At 41.9% G+C, this 20,625-nt stretch overlaps 1 protein-coding gene across 5 annotated transcripts in view; it reads right to left on the bottom strand.

The window, feature by feature from the left end:
• The window catches only part of BTD (biotinidase), a 48,812-nt gene that overhangs the window by 7,614 nt on the left and 20,573 nt on the right, over positions 1-20,625 (bottom strand). For 4 of the 5 annotated variants that reach the window (XM_017522460.2, XM_017522461.2, XM_017522459.2 and 1 more), the window contains exon 2: positions 3,038-3,302. In XM_017522460.2, coding sequence (XP_017377949.1) covers positions 3,038-3,302 — 265 coding nt within the window. Of the gene's footprint in view, positions 1-3,037; positions 3,303-7,630; positions 7,655-20,625 lie in introns of those variants that run through there. The other variant, XM_037736220.1, reaches the window with a different exon arrangement.

Genomic DNA, 20,625 nt, shown 5'->3' with positions numbered 1-20,625 from the left:
AAAAAAAAAAAAAAAAAAGAAAGAAAACTGTGGTGACCATCTGCATAGTGTACTCAAAACACTTACTGCATAATTTTACACTTACACTGTACACAAATCTTGGAGTGCCCCTCTGATTATTTCTTTAGAATAAAGTCTTAAAAGTGAAATTACTGGGTCAAGGGTATAAAAATTAAACGTTTGTTTTGCTTTTTGAGAGACAGTCTTGGTCTGTTGCCCAGGCTGGAGTGCAGTGTCGTGATCTTGGCTCAGGGCAACCTCTGCCTCCCGGGTTCAAGTGATTCTCCTGCCTCAGCCTCCCAAGTGGCTGGGACTATAGGCACTTGCCACCACACCCAGCTTTTTTGTATTTTTAGTAGAGATGGGGGTTCACCATCAGGCTGGTCTCAAACTCCTGACCTCAAGTGATCTGCCCACTAGGAACAACAGGCCATACCATATAGCCTAGGTGTGTAGTAGGCTGTACCATCTAGGTCTGTGTAAGTACATGCTATGATGTACGCACAATGACAAAGTGGCCTAATGATGCATCCTTTTCAGAACACATCCCTGTCATTACACAATGCATGACTGTATTTCAATTGGTTTTCTCAGGAACCTCTTATAACTTTGATATAAAACTTTCACATGAACTTGCCATCAATTTGTCTTAAGTTTCTTTGAAACATATAACCAGGTATGGGAACTGAGATATCTGTAAATTCTAAAAATGATCATATCAACAGCTTCATCCTGGTTCCTGAAAAACAAATAGAGATGGATTGATGCCATGCAGCTGGCGTGGGTTCAATAAAACCGTGTTAAGTGTTTCTTTTGGAGGCAGGTTATTAAAATGTGAATGCAGGAGAATTCTACAGTCACAGTCTGGGTTTCAGTGTGTCATTTGCCAAATGTCTCAGAATGGTCCTGTGGACAGGGTAGAGAAGCAAGAGGCAGATGATATTTCAAGTGCCGGACTCAGTGCCATGCAGGCAAACATCTCTATCAAGAGAATGGCTGCCCTCTAGGAGATCAGTGTCATCAGGAGGTCTGAGGGCACAGCCTGGGATTTTTTTACACTGACTTCAGCATAGACATAAATGAGGTGTGTATCAAATGTGTGAATGACGTGAAGGTAACTGATACTTGGGATGTCAGTAAAGATCCCTAAATAGTCCAACAGGCTGGGATGATGAAATTGAACAGCATAAATAAGAAGTCTTCCTCTTAGCTCAAATCAATCACCTTTATAAGTACAGGATGGCAAGAGCAGCATATGCGTCTGCTCGTGTGAAAAGGTGTTTTAGTTGACAGCAAGTGCTTTGTACACCCACAGTGAGACACGGCTGCCAGCAATTTTCTGGGACGACATCTAGAATGAGAGAGGTGAGAGTTCTCCACCCTGCCCTGGTTAGACAGAGTCAGGAGAGCTGCATACAGTTCTGAGCACAGAGAAAACGTGGAAGTCCTTATAGAAGGTTTGGAAACCAAGTCTCCTAAAGAACTGTGGAAGGACTGAGGATATACAGCTGGGCCGGGGTGGGGGGGAGGGGGCGGAGAAGATGCCAGGGGGGCTGTGACAGCTGTCCTCAAAGGTGGAGAAGATGGCATGCTGTGGTAAGGGACACGGTCTGTTCCCTTTAGCTCTGAGGTCAGAACCGTGGCGGCAGTTACAGGGAGGCTGACGGCTGCTCATTGAAAGGAGACCTGTCTAGAAGTTCGTACCTTGGAACAAATGGGCCTGTGAGACTGAAGGTTCTCAGCCACTGAAGGTATTCAAGGATAAACTGGATGTCAGGTTGGGACTAAAGAAAAGTGTCAGCCTTGCAAAAGTTGATCTTGGTTGAAAAAAAAAATGTATCACTCATCAGAAGCTGGACCAAATCCTCAAGTTCCCTTTCTCCATCATGTTGTACACACACCCCCACACACCCCCAACACACACACAGCCTATGTATATATATTAAAGACTAAAATTTTAAAATGTAGCAATTTTTAAATTGCTGTGGCTGTCCAGGCCATCCTGACCACCCTGCTCTAAGGCAGGGACTGTTTGGGGCAGGACCTACTAGCAGGGCTGGTTCTGCCCTTTGCATTCACAGAGAGCAGGAAAGTGTTGCTTACAATGAGTGTACATCCTGTTGAGGCAGAACAGAGCTTCCCCAAGCAGTCGCACTTGGTCACCCCGCCACCAGAGTTACAGCCCAAACTTCCCTTTGGGGATGTGTTTTCCAGCAGGGCATTTTCTTAGGCAATCTCTGGCACCGACATTTCCCTCTTTGCCCCAAGGGGGGCCTCTCCTTTGTCTCCACCCTTCCTGGAGGGAGCAGGAAATGCAGGCCAAGCAGGAAGCCTTCACAAAGGCTAGCACTGACCTTCCCTTTGTCAGTTTTGGGTCAATTCTGTCTGGGCAAAGGTCTCAGACTGTTCAGAGTCTGGTACAGGGACCGGAAATGGGTCCCAAACAGTCTGAAGTGAGCAAAACGGCAGTCTCACAGATGCTTTCTACTTCAGTTAAGCTTTGAATGACTCAGTGATGTCATCACGCCCAGGCGTCTTCAAAGTTTTCTGCACATTAGACTGCTCTGGGAACCTTCAGAGAATCCCAATGCCCAGGTCACACGCCATCCAGACCAATTACAACAAACTGTCTGGGATCCAGGCAGCCATATTTGTTTACAACTTGCCTGGTGATTCTTACGTACAACCACCCTTGAGAACCAAGGATCTAGTCCAGGGCATGTCATACTTGCCGTGCGAAAGCATCACCTGGGGATCCTGCTGAAATGCACATTCTGATTCAGCAGGTCTAGGGTGCCGCCCAAGATTCTACATTTCTAACAAACTCCCAGGGGATGCTGATGCTGCTGGGCCACAGACCACCCTCTGAGGAGTAAGACTCCTAATCCAAGTGACTAATTCAGCTCAGGTTAACTAGCTAGATGATTTTTCAGAGGAGTTGTAGGAAGTCTGGGATTACCCAACCACCGATCAAGGAGTAAAGAGCAATTTGCTCTGTTCTACAAGAGAAACTCAGGTTCTGATGGGCATTTCTTGCCTTTTGGGCTGCAGTCATCACTTGCTGTTCATAGATGTCAAGGTTCTGGTTCATGAGCTCTAAGGCCTGCTGGCGGCTGGTGAGAGCCAGAGGGTTGGGACTCAAGATGGATAGATGCTCGTACACGGCAGCCACGTAAGATTCAGCCTCGTGATGTTTGGCCACGCACTCCTCCCCGGTGTGAGCTCCCAGGGCAACCACGTAACAGCCACAGAGGAAAAGAGCAAGCTTACTTCTGGCTCCAGACATAATGCAGACCATAAATCTGGAATGTAATGGGGCAAGAGGAAAACAGCTGAATAAAGAATCCTGCCAAGAATTTAACGTCCGCAGCTGTGATTTATTAATCCCAGCAATTAAACTCACCCGCAGTGATACTGCAGCTCAAAGAGTTCGTTTCATGTTCCTAATAAAAGAGTATGTGTTTCTCTCCAAACACGTAGCAAGCCACGTTTAAAATGGCTTACTGTGTTAATAGTCTGGTTTTAGAACATTTCCAAAACAGACTCAACGTTTGCCATGATTTTCTTGCCCAGTGTTCAGCAAGACTGGAGCGCGTCACTACCCACTTTTCTAGCTGTGCACTTAAATTTTAAGGAATAGTAATCATCCAGAGTAACTCTGTGATATCACAGACATAACTCTGTGGTATCTTTCACACCCTACCCTCTGCCCTCTATCCACACAAACGTGCCACAGGTCGGCCACCCGTACCAGCTGCGATTGTCATGATCCTAATAACACAGCTTGGCTTTCCTGGCCATCAAAATCTGATGGATTATGATTCTCCTTGTGTTTCTTTGGTTAGTAATAAATATTATGGATAACTCTCCCTTTATTTAGCACATTATTTATTTGGTGCCAAGAAACGGCCGACTTCTACATAAATGCCAATAGCTACTTTCTTCTATAGACAAGCAAAGTCTCCCAGTAAAAGCATGTTATTTTTTCTCCTTGAACTTGAGACCTGCCATTGCACATTATCACTTTCCTAACCCCGTCTCTGTGACTCCAAAACTCTTGCTCAAAAGCATACCTATTTGGAAAGGAAATCCTTTTGCAGTGATAAAATGCAATTTTCTAGAAGACAAACTACAAATTTCCAGAGAGTAAACTCAGCTTCATAGCTTCTACCAGAAAAGACTAGAAATAAATGACACTTGTGTGTGTCTCTCCTTCCTCCCAGAATAGGAATGTTCTTTCCAAACACTGTGTGTTACTGAGCGTTTTAGAGTAAATAGTCCAAATCTGCCTTTAAAAAATCAGCCTGGCCTCCCAGCTGAAGCATCCTCTTGGGCAGAGATTTACTGGGTGGTGTGCCAAGGCCGGGCCACCTGCCCGGGGAGATGTCCTGGGGCTGACCAACTGCCCAGGAATCCGGATTAAAAGTCAAGATAACAAAGACAAATCAAGGAATCATATTGCTGCCCTTTAAAAAGAAAATGACACCCTGTCCAGGTCTCAACTCAGAACTCCTGTGTTTGCATTTTAAAACCAAACTCCCTAGGCTACAAATTTCTTTATTTTTTTGTCAAACAAACCATAGTTATTTCCAGCAACAGACTAAGCACTAAGAATGCTCATCTTGTCAAAATTAAATATTCCTCAGAATTCAAAGTATTCTCCCACCCCAACTCTGCTCCACCTCAAACTGCTACTTCTTTCCCCAGGGAATAAATGTACCATCCAAACACCAAACCCCAGGATTTGCTCCCATTCATCTGGGATACTGTAAACAATGTTTTAAGATAAGAACAAGGAGCCTTTGAGTGAGCAGTCATGAGTTTTCCAGTAGAAACAAAAGTATAATTGATAAGCTTTCTTATCTGAATTTTGCCTCTAAAGACAAGCAAGGAATAATTTAAAATGTCACAAAATTCCATTTTTCCATTCCATCTTTGGTTTCACAATGATAACAGAAAGTGGTTTGGGGGGTGAACATTCATCTTTAAAGTCATACTGACAATATTTCTGAAGTATAAGGCAGAGGTCTCACTGAGAAGTGTGGAAACTGAGGCAGGAGAGGAGCATATCAATCAGTCTCCAGTGGAGGCAAGTCAGGAGTGCTTGGGGACAAGAGTGGCATTCACACTACATCTCTCTCTCAACTGGGAGCTGTGTACCACCGATGTGAGGGTACAGAACATTTAAGTCTAAAGGACTTGCAATCCAGCAAAACAAGGAAACCGTAGAACCTGCAAGGTATCACATTTCTTTCTATCTTGAGAAAATAAAATTTATTTTACAAAAGGAGCCTGCTAGGAGAGCTGTAAGTGGCAAGCATTTGTGTGTGAACAAAGGTAGGTCGATAATAAGAGGTTATGCAGATTCAACCAGGTATTTATGCTTGAAAGAACGAAGCTTAATGAGGTAGAAGAGAATGAGTAATTATAATAAAAATAGGTCTAGTCAGCTGGCCCTCAGTATCCATTGTTTCTGCATCCATGGATTTGCCAATTTTGGATTGAAATTACTGGGGGGGGGGCGGAGTGAGGGGGCATAAAAATAACAGCCCAACAACAAAAAATAATAACAATTAAAAAACAATACAGTATAACATTTATATAGCATTTAGGTTGTATTAGGTAGTGCAAGGGATCTAAAGATGATTTAATGTGCAGAGGAGGAAGTGTTAGGTTATATGCAAATTCAACACCATTTGATATAAGGGACTTGAGCATCTGAGGATTTTGGAATCGACAGGGATCCTGGAACTAGCTCCCAATAGATACTAAGGGACAACTGTACATCAATTTGCCCTTCCCAAAGAAACATTTTACCCAAATTAGCAAAGGCTGCTTTTCTCTCTTTGGCATCGCATATACCTTCTCAGGAAAGAGTAAACAGGGTCTGAGGCAAGGACACGGAAGGGCTGGGGGCAGGCTGCATCAGGAGCTGCTCAGTCGTAAAGTGGCAGGACTAGAGGCAGGACCGGCAGGGCCCAGGCCTCCCCCGATGCCTTCCAGTAGCTACCAGGGGCTGGCCCGTGAGGCTATGCACAGGATGACGGGGGTGCGGGGCTCCCTGCGAACAAGGGGCTCTGGAAGTCATAGGGTTCTTGGAATACAGCAGCTGACCCATCTTTAGAGCTGGTCAGGACCTGGACCAAAGAAAATGGTAACTAGAGGTGTAACAAGGTGACAGTGTACTTGCTTTCCTTGAAGGGCACCTGACATAAGAGAGTAAACTGCAGGAAGGGCCCAGTGTGAATGCATAGTTGAGGCGACCATGTGCAGGCCCCCGAAGGGCACACTCTGCCCTCTGAGATAAGGGTCTTGGCTCGTGAGGTGTCCTAAACCCCACTTCCAGCAAACAGCAGAACCAGGAGGGTGTTGGCTTCAGACAGCCATGCAATGCCCAACTGTGGGCCAGCCTCAGAGGTAGGTGTCAGGGTCCAACAGTGGACAAGATAGATCCTTCCTCGTGGGGCTCATGCTCTGGATAACCATGTCAGATGGTGATAAGTGCAAAGGAGAAATGAGGCAGTGAAGGTGGTAAGGTGGGGTGAGGGGGACAATTCTAAGCAGTGCGGTCAGGGAAGGCCTCGATGAGAGGGTGATGTTTGAACAGAAGCCTGAAGGAGGTTCAGGAGGAAGTCACGTGGCGGCAAAGAGAATCACAGAGAGATAAATGACAGGAACCTGCCCAGTGGCCTCCTAATATCCCCCTGCATTTGTCCTCATCCTCTTCCATTCTGGACTCATAAGAGGAGACCCAGAGAAAACCTAAGTCTACCAAGACACACCTTTCAAACTCTTCCAGTGACTTCCCAGCTCATTCAGTGTAGAAGTCAAAGTCCTTACAATTAGCCAATAGGAAGCGTCATGAGACAGCAAACGCTGGGCAGGTGGGGAGAGACGCAGACAGGCTTCTTTAAGCAAGCATTCTGATCTCGCACGGCCCTACAGAAGCCCTGCTTCTTGTTTCCTAAGAAAAACATTCCCCCAACACCAGTCCTGATCAGGAAGGTTTTTTGTGCGTCTAAGAGGAAAAATCAGTCTCAATTACATGGAAATCTATTTTGTGTAAATTTGGTAACATGTCAATCACTAGATATTTTTACACACAAGGGATTTTTCCTCACCTTGCTAAATGATTCATCTTAATAATTAGCTGTGTTTACTTCCTAGCCATGCTATTATAATAGTGCCTCTTGCAATAAAATGATTATTATTAAGGCATTCTTAATAAGATAATTTCAGAGGCGGGTATACACATTAAAAAAATCTTTAAAAGATATATAAAAGGCCGGGCGCGGTGGCTCAAGCCTGTAATCCCAGCACTTTGGGAGGCCGAGGCGGGTGGATCACGAGGTCAAGAGATCAAGACCATCCTGGTCAACATGGTGAAACCCCGTCTCTACTAAAAATACAAAAAATTAGCTGGGCATGGTGGTGTGTGCCTGTAATCCCAGCTGCTCAGGAGGCTGAGGCAGGAGAATTACTTGAACCCAGGAGGCAGAGGTTGCGATGAGCCGAGAGCGCGCCATTGCACTCCAGCCTGGGTAACATGAGTGAAACTCCGTCTCAAAAAACAAAACAAAAAAAAAAAAAAAAAAAAAAAAAAAAAAAAAAAAAAAGATACATAAAAGATCTTTCTAATAAGAGATCTTGTCATTCTTTACTTGTCAGGGAGAACAGGAGTCTTATGACTGGGAAAGGAGGCAGGAAAAGTTGGCAGAGGAGATGTCACATCCTGTGGAACAAAGCCTAACCCGCTAAATCATTAGGAATCAGCATAGCATATGTTTCTATGCATAGTGACAGAATGCCAAGAAAAACACTCGGAAGTTCCAACAGTTTTTAAACTATTCTCATGAATTCGAGATTTCCTTGTCTAAATCCTTTTACATAAACAGGGGACATAATGTCTCTCTCCACCTAATTTACATGATCTGAATTGAAAGAAATCACAAAAATGATCTTTTATTTCCCAGAAAGTCTTCTAGCTGCCTCTTGTTATCTGGTTGTGGCAACTGAGTGTGCTGGTCATGAGCTTCTCCGGGACTGGTCTCTGCCTGGAACAAGAAGCTCTACGAAGGTTCCAGTGTGGGCAGCTTTGCTCAAACCCAGCCACTACCAAGACATTTGATGTCTCACTTGGAAAGGTCAAGTGCAAACACTTGTGCGCGGCAGCTGATTTAAGCCTGAACTCACCAGCATCCATGAAGTTATCAAGCTAATATGGCCTCTGAGTTGGGGTGGTAAATTTTAATTTCACTTTAAAAAAATTCCAGCTATTATTTTCAAAAAAGAGAATGATATACAGACGTGTAACTGTGTGCTGTGCCTTTGATTAGCCAGTTTCTGCTCCAGTGGCTAGAATAATTTATCCTAGGAAACTGTGCAATCAAAGGATCTTGACATTTTAACAGAAACATGTTATAGCTCTCTTTTCCTCAAATGAGAAACTGCCTTCACAATTTAAGTCTAATAAAACTTCTTCCTGAAATGCCCAGGTATTTAACATAAGAAGGCTTTTTTTGCATGTGGAATTTGAATAACAGTCTGTCTTTCACTTTCTATAGACAGAAGGAACCCCAGCTGAGACTGATTCTCAGACAGTTGCTACTGCCACTCTGTGGACAAACTGAGTATCATTAACCCAAGTGGCTACGCATGTGACCTCCGGTGTCTCAATAGAAGAGCTATTCTTAAGCAGTAAATGGATGGCTTTTCCCCTCCTTTCCTTCTCCTTTTTCATTTCTAATACTTCATCTATCTCTTTTACAGTTAAAGAAGATCCAGAAAGCATTTGATTTTCAAGATTTGAGTTTCACGAAAGCTGTTTTTTATTCACCACACTCCCACGATGGCATCTTTTATATTCACAAGTTCGAATTTGTTGCAATTTCTTAGAATATGAGTGGATGTAAAAAGTGATGCTGCCCATCCCCACTGTGATACACAGCGTCTGCAAGGGGAAATCTGTTTGAATTAAGGGATCTACCGGGATAAAATTTTATATCAATGCCACATTGCTTTTTACATGCAATGTAAACCATTTTAATATCCATTATTTTTATCGTCCTGCCACAAAAAGCAAAGAAAGCAGACGGTAAAAATTCTATTTTCATGGTGAGGGAAAACTCCAGGACTGGTTAGTGATGAGAATGAGACTGGAAGCCAGGTCTCCTGGCTTCTGGTCCAGCCTGCCTAGTGCATGTTAAAGAACCAGGGCAATTTAGTGGTGAGGCTTTGAGAGACCACTGCGGGGTCTTCAACACAGCTGCAGGGGAATAAGCAGAAATTGCAAGGTAGCTCTCCCAAGGGAGATTCTGGGTGATCAGACCAGAGCAGAGGGTCTCAAATGTAAGCATGCCATCAGAGTCACCTGAGGGCTTGAACACACAGATCTCTGGACCCCATGCCTGGAAGTTTTGGTTGAGTAGGTATGGAATTGGCTCTGAGAATCTGCATTTTATGGCAAATTCCCAGGTGATGCTGATGCTCCTGGTCTGATTCATACTTAAGAGAACCACTTGACTAGAAGATAAAGGAATGTATTCTCTGACTCCTATCTTTCCCTTATGTCAAAGGAAGTTATGAGTCAGAAACATCATCTTCATTTCTCAAGTGCCTCTCTTGAGGCACTGATGGAATGATGGAATTTTGGCAGATTTCAAAGTGTTTCTACCATATTAAGTGAAAATAAGCAGCAAAGAAAGTATCACACTAGATACCTCTTCCTGACACTAGAGGGAAAAATCTCCCCTAAATAATTGGATCCAGGTTAATTAAGGACTCAGTGCTTATCTTAGCCATGACAGGGTTACAACTGAAGAACTAGGTTGTTATTGGTTTTCGTTTAAATTAAGTTCCTGATTAAAAAAACAAAAACAGGGGCAATATGGTAGACTAGATAATCTGAAAAATCTTTCAACCATATCCTGCAAAAACGGAACAGATTATTTTTGAATGCATATTTGAGTTTGCAGGAAAGATAAGGGGAATCCTGGGTGTTCGAAAATGAATTGTGAAAAAGTCTTAAACTATTGATTAGAGACCTTGACCAGGAAGCAAGGAAAATACACACACATAAGGCTTTTCCACTGTCAGTCAGTCCTAGGACAGATGAATGGTGGGGGCACTTTTAGCTACTCTGTTCTTCTGGAATGGTTGTGGCTTTCAAAAACCATCATCAAATTCTCTGAAATGAGTTTCAATGGGTGTCGGCAAGGAATTGCTTTTAAAAGCCTTTGGGTGGAGGTTACAGTGAGCTTAGATCAGGCCATTGCACTCCAGCCTGGGCAAAAAGAGCAAAACTCCACTCAAAAAAAAAAAAAAAAAAAGGCTTTCGGAAATTTCTCCCCCATTTCCTTCTTGGACTACCTTAAAGAACCACCCTGTAGAGAATGAGGACCTGAGGGCTTGACATCCAGAAAAAAAAAGAACCAGTACATGGAATATGTGATATCCTAGAACAACATGTCAAATTTTCAGGGAAGATGTGCTCATAAATGTGGGCAACTATTGCTTTCTGTGATTATTAAACGTATGATGGATACAACATTGCTGATTGTATAGTGGACACAACATTTCTAGATGTATGGTGGATACAACATAACTGTATGATGGATACAACCTCTCTAAGCCTGTGGTGGATACAGACTCTCTAAGCCTAAGGTGGATGTAACCTCTCTAATCCTGTGGTGGACACAATGTCACTATATCAAGTCCCATTACCCTTGTGCTCATCTCCACCAATACTCAGGAGTGAAAAATGCAGATGGAGATGCTCAGGATGCAGAGAGTGGAGAACAAAGGGATAGATAATAGGGACAAGGAACCCTGTTCCCCAAATCAAAAGAATAACCCTTGGGGCTGGGTATGGTGGCTCATGTCTGTAACCCCAGCATTTTGGGGGGCCACCTGAGGTCAGGAGTTCAAGACCAGCCTGTCCAAATTGGTAAAACCCCATCTCTACTGAAAATACAAAAATTTAGCATGGCATGGTGGTGGATGCCTGTAACCCAGCTACTCAGGAGGCTGAGGCAGGAGAATCACTTCAACCTGGGAGGCGAAGGTTGTAGTGAACCGAGATTGCGCCATTGCTCTCCAGCCTGGGCGACAAGAGCCAAACTTTGTCTCAAATTGCATCATTGCACTCCAGCCTGGGCAACAAGAGCAAAACTCCGTCTCAAAAAACAAAACAAAAGAATAACCCTTAATAGGATAGGCTAGAAACACTGGCACTAGATAATATTAGAAATTATGAAAGAAACAATTTAAAAAGCTAAAGTAAACCACAGTGCTGGAAATAATATACCAAATGTCACCTTCTCCTGTGCAGATGCCAAGAGATACATATTTGGGAGAGGCATAGTCAAAATTACCAAGAGAGTCCAGGCACGGTGGCTCATGTCTGTAATCCAGACACTTTGGTAGGCTGAGGCAGGAGGATCGCTTGAGCCCAGGAGTTCGAAACCAGCCTCGGCAACATGGAGAAACACTGTCTTTTTTTTTTTTTTTAATTAGCTGGACATGGCAGGGTGCGGTGGCTCATACCTGTAATCCCAGCACTTCGGGAGCCTGAGGCGGGTGGATCACAAGATCAGGAGTTTGAGACCAGCCTGACCAACATGGTGAAACCCCATCTCTACTAAAAAAAAATATAAAAGTTAGCTGGGCGCGGTGGTGTGCATCTGTAATCCCAGCTACTTAGGAGGTTGAAGCAAGAGACTCACTTGAACCTGGGAAGCAGAGATTGCGGTGAGCCGAGATTGGGCCACTGCACTCCAGCCTGGGTGACAGAGCAATACTGTCTCAAAAAAATAATAAAAAATAAAATAAAATAAAAATAAATACAAATAAAAAATAATTAGCTGAACATGGTGGCATGCACTTGTAGTCCCAGCCACTCGGAAGGCTTGATTTGGGAGGACTGCTTGAGCCTGGGAGGCAGGGGTTGCAGGGAGCTGTGATTGCAAAACCCTATCTTAAAAAAAAAAAAAAAAAAAAAAAAAAAAGATAACCAAGAGAGAAACAGCACAAAGCAGGCAAATGGGTCCTGATGCCACAGTCCTGAGAACCTGTGGAGGCGCTCTTGATCCACGCACAGAGGGAAGCACAGTGAGCCAGCATGCCGCAGCTGCTCAAGGGTGTTTGGTTAGAGGGCAGAGCTCAGTCGAGAATGACAGTAGCCTTTCCAGATCTATTGACCAACTTCGCTGTCTTCTTCCCCCATGGCATGGCAGATGTGTAGAGAAATGATTAGTATCTCTAATTTTGCCTCTGTCCCTGAAGGCATTGGGCACTTCTGTTTTCTTCTGCTTTGGTCAAATGAGTAACTATGTGCATGCCTTTTTTCCTCTGACAGAGGGTTCCAAGTCAGCTACAGCTGTATTCTGTTTCTAACACAAGTGCCATTGCCCTGTGCCATCTAGACTCTTAGTAGGGCGGACATATGACTGGCTCCCCTACCCCTAGTTTTTTCTTTTTTCTTTTTTTTTTGAGACAGGGTCTTGCTCTGTCACCCAGGCTGGAGTGCAATGGCATGATCATAGCTCACAGCAGCCTCAAACTTCTAGGCTCATGTGATCCTTCTCCAACAGTCTCCCAAGTAGCTGGGACTACAGGTGCATGCTTCCATGTCTGACTCATTTTTTAATTTTTCATAGAAATGGGGTATTGCTATGTGGCTCAGGCTAGTCTTGAACTCCAGGCCTAAAGCAATCCTCCCACCTAAAGTGCTGGGATTATGGCTGTGAGTCACCATGCCTGGCCTCTCTCCTACAGCTTTTCCTGGCATGAAAGTCTAAGTCCTCCAGAGCTGGGGCTCCCTGAGGGTGTTGGGAGTACAGGGTTAGGTACTAGAGATTTCAGCATCTTCCAAGATGGTTGTAGGTGCAACATTTCTCAGCACTAGAGGATATTCTAGCTCCTTTTGGGAAGAAGATACTCTTTAAGTAGAAGAGGACTGATGATACACAGAGCCAGGATTTTACCCAAATCTATTCTGACCAAAAGCCCACATGCTTTTTAATGCAACCACATTCAAAATAGTGGTGGTGGTAGGGGAGGGGGAAGTTGACTGAATATGATACTGGGATGACTGAATAACAGCAGGAATAGCAGCATCTTGGGCCATACACAAAAATAAACTCAGAATCAGCAGCTGAATATCAAAGGTTAGAAAAACTAGCATAAATTAGAATTAGGTATCAGATACTTGAAACAACTTTCTAAAATTTGGAGCAGTTAAAGTAAAAGAAGAAACAGATTGACAAATTAAAAATTACATGCAAAATATAAACATCAAGACAACACTTATAAACAGGCAACGAAGAAGAAAGAACAGATTTTAACAAGAAAATAAATCATAAACAGACACTTTGGAAGGCTTTGAACTTACGTACAAAATAAATTAAAACTGGTACTACTCAAAATATTAATTTTGGAAAAACATTAAGGGATAAAGTAGTAAAGAGATAAAGAATAGCAATGTCTTCCTAGTATAAACAAGTTTGAAAACTCATATTATGAGTCACAAACAGTGAATTTCTGGGATTTTACCTTAGAAAGTCATTCAAAAGAAGGAAAAAAGATATTTGTTGAAGTAATGGCATACGTGGAGGTAAAGAATACGGACTTTTAATTTTCCACACATCTGAGTTGAAATCCTGCTCTGATGCTTACTTGTTATATAATCTCGTAATATTTAACATAACTAAACTTAAATTCCTTCATCTACAAGTTGAAATAAAAACATCTGATATGGCCGGGTGTGGTGGCTCACATCTGTAATCCTAGCACTTTGGGAGGCCAAGGTGGGAGGATTGCTTAAGGCTAGGAGTTCAAGACCAGCCTGGAAAACATAGCGAGACCCTTCCCTAAAAAAATTCAAAAAACATTAGCAGAACATGGTGGTACACACCTATAGTCCCAGCTACTTGGGAGGTTCCGGTGGGAGGATCACCTGAGCCCAGGAGTTCAAGACTGAAGAGAGCTATAATTGCACGACTGCACTCCAGCCTGGGCAACATAGTGAGACCTCATCTCTAGCAAAAAAAAAAGTTAAAATCTGATATAAAATGCCTCATGTTTAATACGTTAAGGCTAGCTGAAACTGAAGAATGAATCCCAATAGATGACAGCTGGAAACAAACAATATCCAATAGAAGAAAATTAGGAAAATAAATGAATATCAATCAGTCAGGTGGAATATTAAAATATAAAAGATAATTGTGAAGACTCTGAAAATAAAGTATGCTTAAGGTGTGGTAAACAAACACTTAATGACAAATTTTATATATTTACTGTGATAGTAGCTCAGTTAAAAATGTATGCATGTAAACAAAGATTGAAAATGAATGTGAATAAATGAAAACATGCAGGCTATTTTATGAGGATTTAAAATGTCTTCTTAAATGTTACACTGTTTCTCTAATAAATGAAAACCATAAGGAAAAAAATCAATAAATGGCGGACTTCAGGTTTTCAGTCCAGCCTGCAAGGAGCCTGGAAGTTGCCACGCCATCCTAACAAGTAGATCACGAAACAAGGCGAAAACCAGCAGCTCCTCCTAGACATATCAGGGAGTTGAGGTCACACGGCAAACTGATGGCCCCTGTATTAGAGAAACAAGTGAATTCAGAGAGTCACAACGTACCAGAGCACAAACCCACAAGCAGAACCTCTATGGGAACCAATACTGGGGCAGGAAAACCTAAAATGTAACTGATTAATTGCTGGAGGCTCAGTGTGGATGAGTCAGTCAAAAACTCCAGAGAGGCTCAGTCTCAGATGGAGGTACTCTCACTTTTGTGAGTTTTACCTCTAGGAGCTCTACCAGGTTCTCACAATGAAGACTGGAAAAAAAAAATCCTCCCATGCTTCTGGCAGAGGAAGAGGGAAAGTAACCAAAGCATTCTGCTCTGTAGCAGGCCTCTCCTCAAGAGAAACTATTTTTACCTGAGCCTAACCTATTGGGGTTTTATCAAAGCCTAACTGACTTGGGGGAAGGGAAATACCCAACTCTAGCCCCATTCTGTCCCACCTGAGTCGGGTAGGGGACTAAGAAGCACTTGTAAAGTTCACAGTCCAGAAGCCCAGGCTCCCTAAAGACTGAGGTCTAATTATAAGACAATAAAACACTTTCCCTCCCACCACATTTCAATTAAATGCGTTTCTACTGCAGTTCCTTTACTCAGAACATCATGTCCAATTTTCAACAAAAAATTACAAGGTATACTAAAAGGTAAAAAATAGAATTTGAAAACAGAACAAACATCAGAACCAGAGACAGGCCAGGCACAGCGACTCATGTCTGTAATCCCAGCACTTCGGGAGGCCAAGGTAGAGAGAAAGCTTGTGGCCAGGAGTTCAAGACCAGCCTGGCCAATGTGGTGAAACCCTGTCTTTACTTAAAATACAAAAATTGGCTGGGCATGGTGGCACAAGCCTGTAGTTTCAGCTACTCGGGAGGCTGAGGCACAAGAACTGCTGGAATCCAGGAGGCAGAGGTTGCAGTGAGCTGATATCACACCACTATACTCCAGCCTGGGTATCAGAGTGAGACTTTGTCTGAAAACAAACAAACAAACAAAAAACCCCAGAAGAACCAGAGTCAGATATGGCAGGGATGTTGTAATTATCGGGCTAGTAATTTAAAATAAATATGATGAATATGCCAAAGGCTCTACTGGAAAAAAAAAAAAAAAGAAAACAAAACCCAGACAACATGCAAGAACAGATGGGTAAGGTAAGCATTAAGCATTTTTGATTCTAAGAAGTAGTCAAAAAAGAAATGCTTGAGATTAAAAAACACTAACAGAAATGAAGAATGCCTTCAACGCATTCATTAGCAGATTGGGCTTGGCTGAGGAAGAAGTCCCTGAGCTTGAGAATATGACAAGAGAAATGCCCAAGACTGAAAAGTAAAGAGAAAAAAGACTGCAAAAAAGAAAACAAACAAGCAAACACTGGAACTACAAAAGTTATAAATATGTACAATGGGAATACCAGAAAGAGAAAGAATAGAAGCAATATCTGAGGCAATAATGACTGAGAATTTCCCCAGATTAATATTAGACACCAAACCACAGACTGAGGAAGCTCAGAGAACACCAAGCAGGGTAACTGCCAAAAGAAAATAATAATACAAAATAAAAAAATCCACAGGTAGGCAAATCATATTCAAATTGCAGAGAAGCAAAGGTAAAGAAAAACATCCTGAAAGAAGCCAGAAGGGAAAAGCATCTTATCTATAGAGGAGCAAAGATAAAAAAGATGCCCGACTTCCCAGAAATCATGCAAGCAATAAGACAGTGAAGTAAAATACTTAAAGCGTTGAGAGAAAAGAAGTACCAACCTAACATTCTGCATCTGTATTAGTCAGTTCTCACACTGCTACAAAGGACTACCTGAGGCCGGGTAATTTACAAAGAAAAGAGGTTTAATCGACTCACAGTTCCACAGGCTGTACAGGAAGCATGGCTGGGAGGCCTCAGGAAACTGACAATCATGGTGGAAGGGCAAAGGGGAAGCAAGCACATCTTCACATGGCGGCAGGAGACAGACCAAGCTAAGTGGGAAGTGCTACACACTTTTAAACCACCAGATCTCATGAGAACACTATCATGAGACAACTCCAGGGGCACAGTGCTAAACTTAGAAACCATAGCCATGATTCAATCACCTCCCACCAGGCCACACTTTCAACAATCGGGATCACAACATGAATATTTGGGTGGGAACACAGGGCCAAGCCATATCAACATCCTACAAAAGTAACCTTCAAAAGCATAGAAATAAGCTATTTTCAGGCAAAATCATGTGACAAAATCACATACAATGCTCAATTAAAACACCAACAATCAGAAAAAGAGTGGAGGCCAAAACACCTACAGCTAATATCATAGTTAGTGGTGAGAAGCTAGAACCTTTATACTAAGATTGGTAACAAGGTAATGATATCCCCTCTCACCACTGCTTTTCAACTTCATACTATAAGTTCTAGCTAATGCAAAAAGCAACGAAAAGATACATAGACTGGGGCCGGGCGCGGTGGCTCAAGCCTGTAATCCCAGCACTTTGGGAGGCCGAGGCGGGTGGATCACGAGGTCAAGAGATCGAGACCATCCTGGTCAACATGGTGAAACCCCGTCTCTACTAAAAATACAAAAAATTAGCTGGGCATGGTGGCGCGTGCCTGTAATCCCAGCTATTCAGGAGGCTGAGGCATGAGACTTGCCTGAAACCAGGAGGTGGAGGTTGCGGTGAGCCGAGATCGCTCCATTGCACTCCAGCCTGGGTAACAAGAGCGAAACTCCGTCTCAAAAAAAAAAAAAAAAAAAAAAAAAAAAAAAACACAAAAAAAAAAAAAAAAAAAAAAAAAAAGATACATAGACTGGGAAAGAAGAAATAAAACTGCCTTTGTTCACAGATGAAATTGTCATCTATGTAGAAAATTAAAATGAATTAATAAAACACTCTGGAAATAATAAGTTATTACACCAATGTTGTAGGATGCAAGGTTCATATGCAAACATCAATTTATTTCTCATATATCAGTGAAGAACGGTAGGGTTTTAAATTTAAAACATAATACTATTTATATTTGTACCCTACATATGAAATATTTAGGTATAAATCTTTTAAAAACGTATAAGATCTGTGTGAAGAAAACTACAAAACTCTGTTGAAAGAAATCAAAGCAGCACTAAGTAAATGCAGAGACTCAATATTTAAGATGTTAGTTTTTGCCTACAGCTTGATCTATAGATTCGACAAAATCCCAGTCGAAATCCCAACAAGTTATTTTGTAGGTATCAACAAACTGATTCTAAACTGTATGTGGAGCAGTGGCTCATGCCTGTAAACTCAGCACTTTAAGAGGCCGAGGTAGGAGGATCATTTGAGGACAGGAGTTTGAGACCACAAGCCTAGGCAAAATAGACCTCTTTGTACAAAATTAAAAACAAAAAATTTAAGTTAGCTGAACAAGGTGGTGTGTGCCTGCAGTCCTGGCTATTCAGGAGACTGAAGAGGGATCACCTGATCCCAGGAGTTCAAGGTTACAGTGAGGTATGATCACGCCACTGCATTCCAGCCTGGGTGACAAAGTGAGACCTGTCTCTAAATAAATGCATAAAAATAAATTGTACATGGAGAGGTAAAAGACCAGGATCAGCCAACACAGTATTAAAGAAGAACAAAGTCAGAACACTCATACTACCAACTTCAAGACAATACGGTATTTTACCAATTGGCCAAAGAATAGACAAATAGATAAATGGAACAGAATAGACAATCCAGAAATAACAACAACAACAACAAAAAAGACAATCCAGAAAAAAACCCACATAAATACAGTCAACTGGTCTTGTTTATTTATTTTACAGATGAGGTCTCACTATGTTGCCTAGGGTGGACTCAAATTCCTAGGCTCAAGCAATCCTCCCACTTCAGCCTCCTAAAGAAAACTATGGAACTCTACTGAGTAGCTGGGACTACAAGTGTGCACCACTGCACACCAGGCTATAGTTAACTCATCTTTGACAAAGGAGCAAAGGCAATGCAATGGACCAAAGGGAGTCTTTTCAACAAATGGTGCTGGAACAACCGGACACCCACATGTAAAAAATAAATCTAAATAAAATCCTATACGCTTCATAAGAAGTAAGTCAAAACTGATCATAGATCTAAATGTAAAGTGCAAAACTATAAAACTCTTAGAAGATAATGTAGCAGAATATCTAGATGACTCTGGTTTTGGCAAAAAAGAATTGTTACACTGAACTTCACTAAATGTAAAACTTCTGTTCTACAAATGAAACTGTCAAGAAAAGAAGAAGACAAGCTACAGACTGAGAGAAAATATTTGCAAAAGATTTATCTGATAAAGGAATGTTAACCAAAATAACAAAGAACTCTGAAAACTCAACGTAAGAAAGTAAACAAACGGATTAAAAAATAGGCAAAAGATCTGAGCAGACATCTCACCAAGGAAGATATACAAATGGCAAATAAACTTATGAAAAGGTGCTCACCATCATAGGTCATCAGAGTACTGCAAATTAAAAAAATTAGATACACTATTCACCTATTAGAATAGCCAAAATCCAAAACACTGAGAAGACTAAATGCTTAGTTTGGTAGAAGGAAAAAACAAAAACAATTTTTTAAAGACTAAATGCTGTTGAGAATGTAGAGCAACAGGAAGTCTGATTCACTGCTGATGGGAATACAAAATGGAACAGCCCCTTTGGAAGACAGCTTGGCATTTTCTTACAAAACGAAACATACCCTCATCATATGATTCAGCAATCACATTCTTCGCATTTACCCAAAGAAGTAGGAAACTTATGTCCCCACAAAAACCTACACATGGATGTTTATAGCAGTTTTATTCATAGTTACCAAAACTTGGAAGCAACGAAGATGTTCTTCAACAGGTGAATGGATTAATAAAATATGGTACATTCAGACAACAGAATATTATTCAGTGCTAAAAAAAAATGAGCTATCAAGCCATGAAAAGATACAGAGGAACCTTAGATGTATATTATAAAGGAAAGAAAGCATCTGAAAAGGCTACAAATTGTATGATTCCAATATATAACATTTCCAGTGGTGAAAAAAGCAAAATTGCAGAGATGGTAAAATGATCAGTGGTTGCCAAGGGTTAAGAGAGAAAGAGGTGAATCCTAAAGCAAACTATGGACTTTATGTAATAATAATGTGTCACTGTAGGTTCATTGATCATAACAAATATACCATTCTAGTCCAGGATATTGATAATAGGGAAGGCTATGCATGTATTGGGACAGGGAGTATATGGAAACTTTCTGTACTTTCTGCTCAATTTTACTGTGAGCCTAAAACTTCTTTTTAAAAAAGCATTTACATACTAAAAACAAGTAACTGAAAACTGGAGTGGTGAAGTGGTACTGGAACTTGTCCCAGTCTTGACATCCAACGGGCTCAGATTTTAATGACCATGAAGGACAGAAAGATAAGATGTTGAGGTTGGAGTGAGATCTGTGCATACAGCTAGAAACCTTATGGAATGATTCCTTTATTGAAAGGATGGACAAAAACAAACAAATACCTGCCTGCCGGCCAAAGTAACTATCTGACATAGAAACTTGTATACCTCATTTTGTGCTCTGAACAGGGGAAAAATGTTAGTCCTTGAAAGTCATAACCAACATAATCAAAGGTTTTCCCTTATGTGGGTTCATGATTCAAAATCTCACAGCATACATGACCCAGGTAACTATATGCCAGGAGATGAGCACAAAGTGATTCTGAGATGTTAACAGTCCTAACATGCCTGGAAAAGCCTATCCTCATGCTCTCTTCCTGAAGACTCAGTGTCCTGGGTTGAAGAACAAAGTAAGAAGAACTCACAATTCAAAATTACAAAACACACGAGGAACCAAATATCATGCAAGTAAGTTAAAGAATACAGCAAAATCAGGCCCCAAAAACTTCTAATAGTGCAAATTACACCCAGAGGAATCTAAACTAGGTAAGAGAACAAGACACTGTTTGCTGGGAGTATAGGCGTGAGCCAGCAAGATACTGTTGGCTGGGAGTGATGGCTCACGCCTATACTCCCAGCACTTTGGGAGGCCAAGGCAG

This window comes from Cebus imitator, unplaced genomic scaffold (assembly GCF_001604975.1).
Source record: "Cebus imitator isolate Cc_AM_T3 unplaced genomic scaffold, Cebus_imitator-1.0 Scaffold24, whole genome shotgun sequence".
Taxonomy (NCBI): domain Eukaryota; kingdom Metazoa; phylum Chordata; class Mammalia; order Primates; family Cebidae; genus Cebus; species Cebus imitator.
Note: the sequence above shows the minus strand (reverse complement) of the source record. Positions and strands in the feature narration are given on the sequence as shown.